A 13,055-nucleotide genomic window follows, 5' to 3' on the forward strand; every position below is an offset into this window, starting at 1 on the left:
CACGAAACTACAACACTGACTTGCCAAGATACCGGTCTGCCCGCAGAAGAACCAGTTCTTGCCAACAGAGTGCACAATTGGCAATGTGCACAACAAAGGCGACGGGCACATATATAAGACGAGGCGGCGCTAGTAGTACTTTAGAAACATTAGTAATAAAAACTTTTATAAATTCATGCCCCACATCTTTAACGCTACTACCGTAGTGCTCCTTACACATACCCCTCTTACATAACAGAATTCTGATTTGCATACATGGTTCTACAGGATTCTATGTTTATCGTTGGGGGTATTTAAACCGCCATCTTGTTCTTCCGAAATAGAATCCGCTTTTCTTAAACCCAATCTTATAGTATAATAAATGTTTTTAGTACTGTTGCTATTTTCCAGTATTTTTTTCATCACCAATTAAGGATGGCGAAAAAGTGCCATCAGGCAGACGGAAGTGGAATCGTGACATGGCTGTAGTGCTGAACTTTTGCATCATACTTAATGCCCTACTTACAGGCAATCGTCCTCCCCGTTTCTTGCGCAAGAATCCACCTGCACCTGCTTCTTCTCTTCAAAAGAAGCAGCAAACTGATTAATATCGTCAGCCATAGTGGTCTATTGCCACTAGTTTCTAAACACCTTTTAGGCTGCTATTCAATCTGTGGGAGGGGTATCGATTTGCAGGATACCTGTAGCTTCATTCTTTTCTTTGGTGTAGTTACTTATTTTTACATAGATTTCCCTATTATCTTTCAACTTACTAAACACGCACAATACCTCAAAAATTACATTTAGAATATTGTGTGTAGTAAGGTGAAATATTCGAAGAACCAACTCGAATAGATTAACAATGAAAATACACTCGATTATGCTGCTGGATACGCTCCACAATGAGGAACCCTATCTTCTAACTTTAATGTGTCCTCTGATATGCTCCCCAAAATTTCCTGTATTATTAGTTTATACAAAAAATTTAGTGTCAAAAAGAGGTGTCGTGAGTGAGTATTTACTGTGCTTGGCCTGGCTGGACCGGTCCCGCTGCATTGTTGCTCTGCTGCATGCGCGCATGATGCTCCAGGACCCGGTGCAGGAGCTGACGGTGTTCTGCGGTCAGCTGTGACTGGGCATTCTGCAACAGATAAATAATCACCTGCAGAGGAAGCAGCGTTGGGTTGATCTGACCGGACGTGATTTGCTGCAGGAGCATTGCTGTGTTGATCTGGGGCGGACGGGGCGCGGCTGCCTGTTGCTGCTGGTGTTGTTGCTGCATCTGTTGCATTCTCTGTAGCAACTCCTGTCGATGCTGGGGGGTCATGTTAGCCAGTGTCGCTTGCTGCAATAAAAGCTGCTGCCCGGCCGAAAGCAAGCCGGGCGCGTTGGCAGGCGCAGGTGTGGGGCTGCCCATCAAAGCTGACATTGGCGCTTGGTGCGCTTGGTGCGCCTGAGTAGCTATGCCGCCGGGCTGCGACGGGAGAGCCATCGGCGACTGCATCGACACAGCGGCAGAGCTTTGAACAGCCATGTTTCCGGATGCTGCCATCGCCATATTCCGCTGCTGCTGTTGAAGTTGTTGCTGCTGCTGGAATAAGTTGACAACAGCCTGCTGGTTGAGCGGCGGCCCTGGGTTCTGCACCTGTCCAGCAGCGGCGTTCTGGTTTATAGCACGCTGCCTTTGCATCATGATCTCGATAAGCCGGGCCTTATCCTGCTGCGACATATTCGCCAAGTCGGGCGGTAACTGCATATTTGCCATTGCCGGAGTCTGACCGGCGGTAATCGCAGCGCCAGGCGGAAGCGAGTTGACTGGCACCGGCGAGTTCTGGCTGAGGCGTTAGCTTGCATTGGCTGCGGCTGATGCGGCATCCCGATATTTACAAGTCCGTTGGGACGGATTTGGCCGGCGCCAGCGGCCATCTGCTGCTGTTGCTGCTGGGCGTTCAAGCCTTGCATCCGCGTCATAATCAGGCTCCTGAGCTCGCCAGACTTGGCCTTAGCCACAAGCACGATCAGCCGTGGGTCCTGGGCACCTAGTATCTGCAGGCCAAACAGGCGACAATACTGCTGGACAAGCAGCATCTCCTCAGGAGTGGCCTGCAGCTGCTGCAAATGCTGAAGCTGCTGCATTTGTTGCCGTTGCTGCTGCTGCTGTTGCTGTTGCTGTTGCAGCAATGCCGCATTTCCATTGAGCGTCGCCGGGCGCACATTCGGGCTGGTCAGCATTGGGTTTGCGTTGGGGGTCTGCACAGGCGTGCCAAGATTTGCAACCGGTGCAGGTGAAGCACCTGCACCCGCAGCCATACCGGTGTTGTTCTGCGTTGTCTGCACCATTTGGGCGGCTGCGGCAGCCATATTAGGAGAAATCCCTGGGCGCACATGTGGGGATCCCATCGGACCCAGATTACCCGCGTTTTGAATGCCTTGCTGCTGCATTCTTTGCTGAACGGCCATTCGAGCTATCTCGTTCCGAAGCATGGTCGTGTACTGAGGATTGGCATGCAGATATTCCTTGGTAAGGAATTCGGGCAGCTCCATCCTAAGCCCGCCGTTCGCCTGCGCCATGCTTGTCAGTCGTGCATTCAGCTGAGCCATAGCGATCTGGGCCATTTGCATAGGCAAACCGCCAGGAGCCGGGCTCTGCAAACCAGGTGGCGACTGCATAATCGGAGGCCCAGCAGCAGCAGTGGCAGAGACAGACACAGGGAGAGGTGTACCTGTGACATGCAACATCGACGGCGATAAAAGCAGGTCTGCACCAGCGCCATTGGCCATGGGTGCCGATCCTGACATCTCCAGGTTCTGAGACAAATTTGCTTCATTCTCAGCGGCGGCATTGGAGTTGAGCCTAGTAAGGTTATTGACACCAACATCAGCGCCAGCGCCAGCGCTGGTGGGGATCAGCGGCTGGCTGGCGGTGGGTGACTGCACCGCCTCGGCGTCCGGCTGCGACGCGGCAGCTGGATTGCTGGCGCCCTTTGCAGCTGCAGTCTTTGGCTTTGCCCGTGACTTCTTCTCCTTGGGGGCCGGCGTCTTGCGCGTGCCCTTTGCGCCTTTCTTTTCTTTCACAGCCAACGCATTTGTCTCTGCAACTGTGGCTGGGTCGGCGAGCGGTTCTTCCGTCTGAGCCGGAGCTGGAGTTGAGGCTGGTACTGGCTCTGGTTCTGGTACCAGTGCTGCAGTTGCAGCAGCCGCCGCAGCAGCCGCCGTCTTTAGTTTGGCTGCCGACTTGCTCCTCGCTGACACCGGCTTGGCTGGCGCAGGCAATGCCTCCTTTATCAATACTGGTTCCAGAATAGGCATTGCGTCCACAACAGGCTCGGACACTTTGTTTTGAATCGGCAGCTCGGGGGTTGGTGACCCCTTGTCAGACACAGCAGATGCCTTTTTCGCTGTCGCTTTGCCCTTCTGACCCGTCTCCTTGGTAGCCCGCTGGACGCCCGCTGCAGGTTTTGCCTTGACAGTCTCAACCTCGGGCTCGACGCTCGCGCTAGCGCTGGCACGATTGCCAACTTTTCTTCCTTTTGGCTGGGGCGAGTTCTTGCGAGAGCCGCGCGCGCTGTTCTTAGCGACCGACTCCTTGGCCTTGGGCAACTCGGCCTTGGCCACAACGGGCGAGACGGGCAGAGTCGAAGCAAGAGTGTTTGCCGTGGTGACAACTGGCGATGTTGCCTCGGACTCGATCGTTGGCGATACCGCGGTGGAGTCGGGAACGGCAACAGACATGTTCGTTGAAGTGGACAGATGGTTCTGAGGAATGCTGGGGGACGTTGTCGAGTCTGGGGGCGGGTCGGCGGTGGGGATGCCGTTCGGGTACACAGAGTCGTAGATCAGTCGGTTGTTCTCGATGCTCAACAGAAGCTTAAAGTTATCGATATGCATGCGCATGATGTCCTCGTTGGGAACGAAAACACCTTACTGCCGCCATTGATTGACGTATCGGGCAGCGTTCCCCAGCGCATGATACCCTGCAGCCCCTTTCCATCCGGGAGCTCGGCGACATGGAACACTGTGTGGGTGGACCGCCCATTGATCGTCTGGACAAAGCGCAGCGTGCGGATGACCTTGCGCCCGTCTGCAAGAAGGGACACCTGACTGCGATTCTTCTTGTTCGACGCCTTCTTTCCTGTCGGGGCCACGGGCACGGCAGCAGGATAGACCTCGGCATCGTTGACATATTTTTTGTGCCGCCAGTCGTTAACCTGTGAGACGCGGTTGAAGCTGGGCTGGAACTCGCGGGTCTTCCTGTCATCCATCAGCGTCAGCAGCTTGAGCTTCTCCTCGCGCTCAGCCTTCTCGGCCTCGATCTCGGCCGAATTAACTTGCGCCGCTTGCGTGGCAGGAGGTGCTCGTACTCGATGTAGCGGATGGCGTTGCTCACGCGGCTGACCTGGAAGTCCGGCTCGAGGTCAAGCGGCTCCTCGACTGCCAGCAATATCATTCCCTCCATCTCCAGCACGTCGTTATGTGACAGCTTTGTCCGGCTGCGCTCGCATGCCAGCTGAATGTCGAGGTTGACGGTCTCGGACGTTGGCCGCATGACCTTTTTGTACACCTTGCGCCATCTGCGCCTTGGGGGCAATCTGCGGTCGTGCCCACGCAATTGTTGGTTGGCAATTCTGCGTGGCTATTGATCCGGGCTCTGGAACCACGTGTGCTGGCAATGAGGTTGGCGAATGCGTCTGTGCGGCCGGCCGCAACGAGTTGAAATTCGGGACTCCGCCAAAAAGCGAGCTTGTAAGGAGTTCTGTGACGCGCTGCTTCTTTGCCTTTGGCTCTAGTGCCGGCCGTCGATGGTCGCGCACCTCGACAATGAGGCAGCCCTCGTAGTACCGGCAGTTGACCTGCGTAAGCACATCGACCAAATCAATCGGTATTTTGCCCTCGTTCAGTGCCTGGAAGAAGAACCGCATCGGCCCGTTGTACAAAAACACGCCCTCCTGCCCCTCAAAGCGAAAGTGCGAGTCGAACAAGTGCAGTGTTAGCGACGGCTGCTCGTCCTTGTACCGCTCTAGCATGTATGTGTCACCAATGTGGACCCGTGTCCGCGCACGCTTTCTTTGCAAGATGCTGGCGCTACTTTCCCTGTTCGGGACTGTGTGCGCGGCTGTGTTAAAGCTGGAACCTCCAAGCCCGGTCTGGATCGCTTCAAAGTCAAATTCGACAGCCTCAAACTCGTCGTCCGAGGCCGAATCATCGTCGATTAGTGTGTTCGTGCCATTTGCCGAGGGGTGTGAGCTAGCTGCGTTGGGATTCTCTGGCGGATCCTCAAAGTCAATATCGAAATCATCGTCGTCGCTATCAGCAGCACTGCCGTCGCCAAAAAGATCAGCGTCGACCCCGTCGTCATCGTCGTCGTCGCTTTCCAAGACTGGATCATCCTCATCGTCATCATCGTCTTCGTCCTCATCGTCGTCGTCGCTGAACTCAGTGACTGCACGGTCGCCGACAGCGCTGGTACCGGTCGCCGATCTGGAGTCGCCAAACAAATCGGAGGCATCGTCGAGCTCGTCGCCAAAAAGGTTATCGATCGAGGCACTCATTTCGTTTTCGAGCTCCTGCTGCAACTCCTCCTCAAAGTCCATTATCGAGTCGTCGTCGTCCATATCGGGCGACACTGACGAGGATCGGGAAGCGGTCATGTGTGATGTGTCTCTTTGGTTGCGATGCGCCTTTATGGATGACCCGCTAACCACACTCGCAGACATTGTCCACCGGATGTGAGCGGATGGGCAAATGTGTGTTTTGTTGGTGCTGATGCTGGCGGTGGTGGGGAGGACCTGGCCCTATGTAGTTGACAATTGAAATATGTATGAACAGAATGCAAGCAATACAAAAATCTGTGGTTATTAGTGATGCTTGTAGTTATCGTAGTTGTGTTATAGGCAATGAGCCATATGTGAACCACTCTTAATACAGATTGGGGGGGGGGCACTGTACTAGTGACTTGGGCGCAAGCAGCAAGTAGCAAAGAAAAATCTGTTAAGGACGGCCCCTGCATAGTTGATAAAAAGGCAAAGTCTAATGCTCCGGCATCAACATGAAGCGTACCTCGTCCGGTGGTGTAAGATATACCGCTGGTAATTTGGATAGAGAGCGAGCTTAAATGCGAAAACCCTGTCCGCGTCCAAAATATGCCTGTAACAATAAGACGAGAAATAAGTATAGCCGTGGTTTTGATAAACTAAGGGCCAATTCGATATTGCGAAATGGTGAGCACGGAGGAAGAGAAAAAACTGCGTGAATGTTCCTCGTGCCAAGCCTTATTGTTAACTTTGGCCGACCAATTGAGCGAGCCAATGAAGCGAATAAAATGAAACAGAATGCTTGACGCGTGACGTGGTCGGTTTTTTAGCGATAAAAAGAAGTATTAAGTGAATGAACAAAAATGAGACTTGATAATATACAAAGAGCGAAAATAATAATAAAGAGGTTGGTTGTCTTTTTACGAAAAAAATGGAAAGGAGAAAATGGTTTACGCGCGTTTCTGACCCCAGGCCAAATGACAAGAATAAATAAAAAGGATTAAATTCAAAGAAAAAAGAACAATAATTGAATTGCAAAATTATATTTTGAATTGTTTTTGGTTTGCCCTAACTGCTAGCCCTCACTTGCTCCAAAGCTGGTTCCGACACAGGTATATTGTGACAAAAAAGGTGGGTTTAATGTAAAAGTGAGCAAAAAAAAAGTGAGCAAAACAATTAAAAAATAAAGTAAAAAATAATGCTATGCACACAAATTTAAAAGAGTGAAGAAAAAGTCAATACCAAAGGGTCGTCTCTTGAAGCAAAAACTGACAAAAATTAATACAACTCAAAAATCCGAAGAGTAAAAAAGGAAAAATGTAAAAATAAAAAAGTCGAAAGCAGGGCCAATTTAAATGCGCGTGCCTACTTTTTTTTTTAATTTTGGTGCTTTTTAACTGTTTTTTTCTGCTTTGGCTTCTAAATCCCCGTCCGCATCTGCGTCTGCCGATTGCCGAGTAAGTTCTTCTGGCATTTTATTTGCGCTGCTGCTGCGAATAAAACTTGTTTTCCAGCGTGGAGGGGAATAAGAATACCAAATGATAATTTACACTTTTGTGATAGTTTGTCCCCTCTCAGCTGGGCGCTCGCATCTTTACACTTTGGTAGCAAGAGTAACTACTGATAGAGGGCAGCTCGCAGTCGACTGATAAATGGAGTGAAATTTATGTAAATATTTTTATATCGCAAAAGGGTGCTGTTGTGTAAAGGCAAAGAGATATATATTTTTTAGATCTTGTGCTTCTTCTCTTCGGCCTTGGCGTAGTCAAGCAGCGAGAGACAGCCCCCTGCACGCTCGAGTGGTGATGGATCTGGAGCCAGTGCAGCTCATACAGACAGGTGGCAAAAGGATTGCACATGTCTGGGTCATCCATCTCCTTCAAGTACAGGCCGCTGCCAGCCTGCTCCTCGGACGAAAACAGCGGTCGAGCGTCGGGTACTTGATAACAGGCGGTGGACAAACTCAATCGCCTTCACCGCGGTCTTGGGCGGCCAGTAGAGCGCGCACTCACAGAGTCGCTTGCAGTAGGACGCCACGCGAATCATAGATGAGACCTTGGTCCGGCCCAGGAACATGAGCTCGAGGCACTCGAACATCAGGTCGGACTCGCTGCGCACAGTCTCCTCCCACATAGCCTCGTCCAACTGGGTGTCAGTTCCGACCGGCGCGACGTTCCCGACTTGGCCTCGCGCTGCAGAACAATGCGCGTCGCGTTGGCGGCGGCAACCTCGGCAGGCGTCAGATACACCGTGTACCGTGTGCCATCGGACATGGTCGACATGCGCGTGGCCTCGATCTGCGGGTTGGTGCCAAGCGGCGGGATCAGCGCGTAGAGCTGGTAGAAGAAGTCCTTGAGATCTAAGTTGAGTGCCTCGCCCTGGCCCGTTAGGATATGCAGCGCCGTGAGGATGCACAGCAGCGATGTGCGCAAGCCGACGCGCGACGACACCAGATCGGAGGCCTCGCTGACAGACTCAGTGACCAGGGCCTCCTCAGCGCCGACGCCGACGCCGTGCTGGCCGCGCATGATCCTCTTGAGCAGATGGAACAAGTCGACAAAGAACTCGACGCTGATCAGGTGCGCGTACTTGGCCAGACCCTCGAGCACGGCGGGAAGCAGACCGCCAATGTTGTCCTTCTGCTTGAGAATGCGGAAGTACGTGATGAATACCTGCTTGAGCGTCTCACCGTACCACCGCTCGCGCTCCTCGCGCGACACCTCGGCCTCAGCCACGCGCATAGACTTCTCGACTTCCTGTTGCACCTTGCGTGCACGCACCTGCTTCTTGGACTCGTGCATCGCGCGCTTGGCCTCTTTGAGTGCGGCGCCACCCTTGTTGCGGCGCATAGCCTTGCGCTTCTCGCGCATATGCTCCTTGCGGCGCAGGTCCTCCTCCTTGCGCTTGCGGTCCTCGGGTTCTCGCGCAGTTCCTCGCGCAGACGCAGGTGCAACCAGGGCCGCAGCGCGCTGGGGTCGACGCGGTACGAGAGACGCTTGATCCGCTTGGACGCCAGGATCACGGCGTTCTGCGAGTACTCGCCAGACACGTCGTCGCGGAACATGCGCAGACGGCCAGGCGTGCTGTCTTGGCCATGGCGTGAATGCCTCAAAGTTGATGCGCGACGACGGCTGCACGTATATGTCCACCAGTGCAGCCATGATATCCTTGCGGAAGTTAAAGTGCGGGTGCGCGTTGGTGAGGTCGCCCAGCGCGCGGGTGGCAATGATGCCGGTCGCGATATCGGCAGTCTCATCGTTGAAGATCTTCATGGCGCGCTTGACGGCTGTGAACAGCTGCTTCAAGTACGCGCTGTAGTTCTTGACGAGGCTCTCCTCGTGGATGCGCTGCTGGCGCACATCGCGCGTCACCTTCATCTGCATCTCCTTCTCGGTCAGCTCGCGAATGCGGTAGTCGGGAAGAATATCGCAGTACACTGCGAGCTGCGTGAGTATACCTAGCTGCTTGACCTTGGGGTCCTCGTCCTCGCTAACCTCGTTGAGCATCCGCAGGGCCTTTGAGCTGCCCTCGGGGTTCTGCATGACAAGGTCGGCGAGTCCAGCCAGCCGGTTCTGCTGCGCGACAATGTACTGCTTGCGCGTCATCAGATCACGATCGGGCGCCTCGCTCAAATCAAGTCTCTCTGCCTCAGCGATTGCCGCAGCACCCATCGAGCTCTTTCTCGACGCGGGCTCCTCGTCAGAGTCGGAGCCGGAGCTAGAACCCAAATCAGAGTCGGACTCAGAGTCGTCATCGTCGGATCCAGCGTCCTTGCCGTCTTGGGCAGTGGCAGCCTCGTCGTCCTCATCGCTTTCATTGCCACTCTTCTTATCTGCAGCCTCGTCGTCATCCGAATCGTCGACGTTGAGCAGGCGACCGTCAGCGGTTTTGATGGGAAGCTTGTCTGATAGCTTGACCTTCTTCTCGAGCAGCCCAAATGACGGGTGTGGCCCTCATAATCCATTGCGCCCTCCATCATGGTTTTGCGCTTCTGTGCGCGGCGCGACTTGCTGTTCTGGAAATCATAATCCTTGGAAGTGTCCTCCAGCTCCTTTTCCTCGCTGTCTTCATCACCGCTATCTGCGTCACTCATGCTTTCAGCCTCAATGTCGTCTTCGTCGTCGTCCTCGGAATCTGTGAGATCCAGGTCTTCCAAAAGGTCCTCAGCGTCATCGTCGCTACTATCAGCCTCTTCGTCCTCGCTAAACACCTCCAGGTCAGAATCGCTGTCCTCGGCCACGAGGCCCATGTCGTCTTCGGATTCCGACAGATCGGTGGGGGCGGGGACATTGGACTTGGACTTGGAGTTTGCGCTGTAAACCTTCTTCTTGACCTCTTTGGTATGTTTGCAAGCTTTTCAGGGTTTAGCGACTTCAAGAAGCTAATGTTTTGGGCGTTCTCTTTCACGAACTCCAAGTCGTCGTCGTCAACCTCCTCGTCAGATGACTGCGCGGGGCAGTCGATGGTAGGCACGATAGGTGCTGATTTGCCGTTCTTCTTTGTCAACAATTGTGACTTGCTGCTGTCCTTAGACTTGGGGTAGACGTGGGGCTTGGCCTGGGGCTTGGCCTTTGCACCCGCGGCAGCTGTGGACTTTCTCTTCACCATGACGGTCTGTATCTGTTATTTTTGACTGCTGCTGCAAAGCGAAAAGTGAATGCTAGGGATAAATAGAATGTATGTGGGATTCGACAAAATAGACAAGTACAACGAGAGAAGAGACACTTGGCGAAATAAAGCTGAAGACTGGGTAAAAGATATGCTAAAAACGCAGTAAATAACGACTATAGTCGGATCATATTTTTTTTGCTTTTGACTGAAGAAAAAAAAAGTCGAATCAACAAATCATCATTCTTGATGATCAGCGCATACTGGCGGGATCCACAAAAATCTCGACGGATTTTTGATCCGTTCTCAGCAAGTAGGTGAGCTGCGCACGATAACGCCAATATACAGCAGTGTGATTTGTGCGTTACAGACTTGGGCCAGCCTGCCAAAAATAAATAAAAATTAAAACTTGCCATTTGTCGCAAAAATGGCTGATAAACACCATAAAGTACCTTTTAATTGCCTTACTGCAATAAAAATAGCAGACAGATTACATGTGTAGTGGTCTACATACCAGAATTATTGATATAGTTCAAAAAATTGCCGGACTGGCGCAATTGGATAGCGCACCAGACTTCTACGCTTAGTGACGCTTTTAAAAAGCGTATTCGCTAACGCGGGTCATCTGGGGGTTGCGGGTTCGAATCCCGCGTTCGGTTATTATTTATTTTTGCATAATAATTAGTGTACGTGTATAGTGAAAATTTTGTTAGCACACAATTGCTTGACATGCGCGATCTACTGTGCTAGTTGCGCGTTTCAACACACATTCTGCCTTCACGTTTTTCTTTTTCCGTCTTTTGCTTATCCAAATATTATTTTTCTTCTCATTTGTCGACATTAACTAAACTTAATTTTATATTTCATTGTTTTTATTCTTTATTTATAAAAATGCAATTGAACACTCGCCTCGACCAGAGCTTGGACGACATTATTAGAGAGAACCGCAAGCAGCAGCCGAAGCCTGCTACGGCCCCTGCCAAGGCTGCGGCCAAGCCCAGGATCAAGAAGGCGACGGGAATAGCGAAGAGGCTTACTGTAACCAGCACAGGAGGTGCAGCAAACAAGCCGACAGTAAGTGATTGTCATAGTGTCAATGTGAATGTTTTATTTATTATTTATTTTTATTTGCATCTAAAATATTTAATTGTTATAATTGCCTCTTTTTTGCATGTCTTACACGCATGGTTCTTTTTATTTGCTAGAGGCGTGTCAATAATAAGGTGGCTGCAATCAAGACGTCTTCGCTGTCAAACAGGGCAAACAAGAGTGGAATAACCTCGCGGCTCGGGACTTCAGCGACGTCGGGCGTCAGAGGCCGGGTGGCATCGGGCAGAATAGGGGCGCAGGCCGGGCGTGTTGGAAAGGCCGGGCGTGTCACCGAGCTGGCCACTCGCGGTAAGGCGCCCGCACTGGACAGAAATAAGTCAGCAGCAGCCATAGCCCTGCGGCAGCGAATTGCCAAGGTGGCCGAGGCGCCCAAGAGGGTAACATTTCGATCAAGGGCGAGGCCGGACCAGCGACTATTTTCATTTCAAACCTTGACACGGAGGCATCGGCGGAGGACGTCAAGACGTGTTTCAAGCAGTTTGGCGCTATTAAGAACAGCACCCTTTTGTACGACCGTAATGGGAAGGCGTCTGGACATGCAGAGGTGACTTTTGCTGCGAAGACGGCGGCTGAGGAGGCGGCGGGGAAGCTCGATAATGTGCTGGCTGATGGCCGCCGGCTGTCTGTTAGGGTGATGCCAGTTGCGGCGACGGCCAGGGTGGGGCGCAGGCGGCTGGTGCGCATACGCATACGAGTGGGAATGCGCAGCTCGGCGGCGGCGCGTCATCTGGGTCTGCTGGTGCTGGCCGCAAGTCTGGCCGCAAGTTCCAGAGGCGGGGCCCCGGCAACAGGATGGATATCGACTGAGTATGTCTGTCGGTTCTTCTGTTTTTTTATCTCTCTCTTCTTTTCTTTTTGCATTCCTGCGAGCATCTGGGAGGCGTGTGCGCACGAAAGTGACAGCTCGGCTAGGATTTCCTTTCTTTCGTATCGAATAAATGTGCTTAACATGGGATCTGATACAAGCCATTGTTGATGCCAGAGTTGATGTTGGTTTCAACGTTGTCCTTGATCTTAAATTTGATTTTAGCTTTTAGTTTTGTAAAACTTTGATATTTTGTATGATTGTGATAGAAATGTGTGGTTGGTGTGTCTGGCGGGTGACAAAGAACGCGCGTACGGAGAAAAACCGCTTGTACTAATATATCCGCCGAATTCAATTTAGCATCTCTTGTCCAGAAAGACGAGACTCACAGAGGCAAAGAGCTTCGCTCCTTACTAGAGTGCTATAATCGTACGCTCCGGTTAAGAAGCGCACGATCGAGTATAATGTTACTGCATTTTCACGTCCGCGCCGAACCGCTTAGTTTCGTCCCAAATTGCGCCCCTGCTCAGTTTCAGGCATGCATCACGTGATATAGGAGTGCGAAAAAAGCACGTAGGCTTGTGTGTGGGAGGGATACAAAAGGCGGCAAAATTGCATATTTAGCTTTTTTTATCGCTCGTCCCTCTTTCGCACTTGCTTTTATAAGCTTTTTCACCATTATTTTTCCCTTTATACTACTATTATTTTTTCTTTTGCATTGGACATGTCTTCAAACACAGTTGACTGCCATTTTTTTATGACCGGCACCTGTCGCAACGGTGACCAATGTCCGTTCAGGCACAGCGAAGGCGCACGCGCCACGCAAGAAATCTGCGCAGCATTCAAGCAAACAGGAAAATGTTCTCAGCCAGACTGCGGCAAACGGCACATAACAGAGCCCAGCGCCCGGCCGGCCAAAACACCGAGCGAAGTGCCGTGCAGATACGAGGAAGCCGGCGGAAAATGTACCCGGACCGATTGCATTTACAAACATGCGGCTAAATTGCCGGCGGCTGGTACGC

General features: G+C 52.1%; 5 protein-coding genes and 1 non-coding gene across 6 annotated transcripts; 3 read left to right on the forward strand and 3 right to left on the reverse strand.

The window, feature by feature from the left end:
- Positions 1-1,389: 1,389 nt before the first annotated feature.
- Positions 1,390-4,160, reverse strand: BX661DRAFT_90305 (uncharacterized protein). Its single transcript, XM_051539575.1, has one exon. The coding sequence runs from the start codon at positions 3,871-3,873 to the stop codon at positions 1,669-1,671; it is 2,205 nt and encodes a 734-aa protein (XP_051392726.1). The 5' UTR covers positions 3,874-4,160; the 3' UTR covers positions 1,390-1,668.
- Positions 4,161-5,792, reverse strand: BX661DRAFT_90304 (Spt20 family-domain-containing protein). The gene has a single exon (XM_051539574.1). The coding sequence runs from the start codon at positions 5,691-5,693 to the stop codon at positions 4,449-4,451; it is 1,245 nt and encodes a 414-aa protein (XP_051392727.1). The 5' UTR covers positions 5,694-5,792; the 3' UTR covers positions 4,161-4,448.
- A 1,370-nt stretch (positions 5,793-7,162) lies between these two features.
- On the reverse strand, positions 7,163-10,249 carry BX661DRAFT_180268 (nucleolar complex-associated protein-domain-containing protein). Its single transcript, XM_051535421.1, has 5 exons — positions 9,844-10,249; positions 9,453-9,823; positions 7,712-9,414; positions 7,523-7,655; positions 7,163-7,449 (listed from the first exon to the last, which is right to left on the reverse strand). The coding sequence occupies exons 1-5, from the start codon at positions 10,116-10,118 to the stop codon at positions 7,175-7,177; spliced, it is 2,757 nt and encodes a 918-aa protein (XP_051392728.1). The 5' UTR covers positions 10,119-10,249; the 3' UTR covers positions 7,163-7,174.
- Positions 10,250-10,660: 411 nt separating this feature from the next.
- Positions 10,661-10,777, forward strand: BX661DRAFT_t60. Its single transcript has one exon. It is a non-coding gene; the product is annotated as a tRNA-Arg (tRNA).
- A 109-nt stretch (positions 10,778-10,886) lies between these two features.
- On the forward strand, positions 10,887-12,485 carry BX661DRAFT_180269 (uncharacterized protein). The gene is given in 4 exon segments (XM_051535422.1): positions 10,887-11,192; positions 11,324-11,605; positions 11,623-11,886; positions 11,898-12,485. 4 exon segments carry the CDS (start codon positions 11,010-11,012, stop codon positions 12,033-12,035), a joined length of 867 nt encoding a protein of 288 aa, XP_051392729.1. The 5' UTR covers positions 10,887-11,009; the 3' UTR covers positions 12,036-12,485.
- Positions 12,486-12,775: 290 nt separating this feature from the next.
- On the forward strand, positions 12,776-13,036 carry BX661DRAFT_124489 (uncharacterized protein; the record flags this gene model as incomplete). The annotated part of the gene is made up of 1 exon (XM_051532432.1): positions 12,776-13,036. A coding segment is annotated over one exon (261 nt), but the record flags the coding sequence as incomplete, so codon positions are not given.
- Between the last annotated feature and the right edge of the window lie 19 nt (positions 13,037-13,055).

The sequence above is a fragment of the Kickxella alabastrina genome, assembly GCF_025024165.1.
Source record: "Kickxella alabastrina strain RSA 675 chromosome Unknown BX661scaffold_7, whole genome shotgun sequence".
Taxonomy (NCBI): Eukaryota; Fungi; Kickxellomycota; class Kickxellomycetes; order Kickxellales; family Kickxellaceae; genus Kickxella; species Kickxella alabastrina.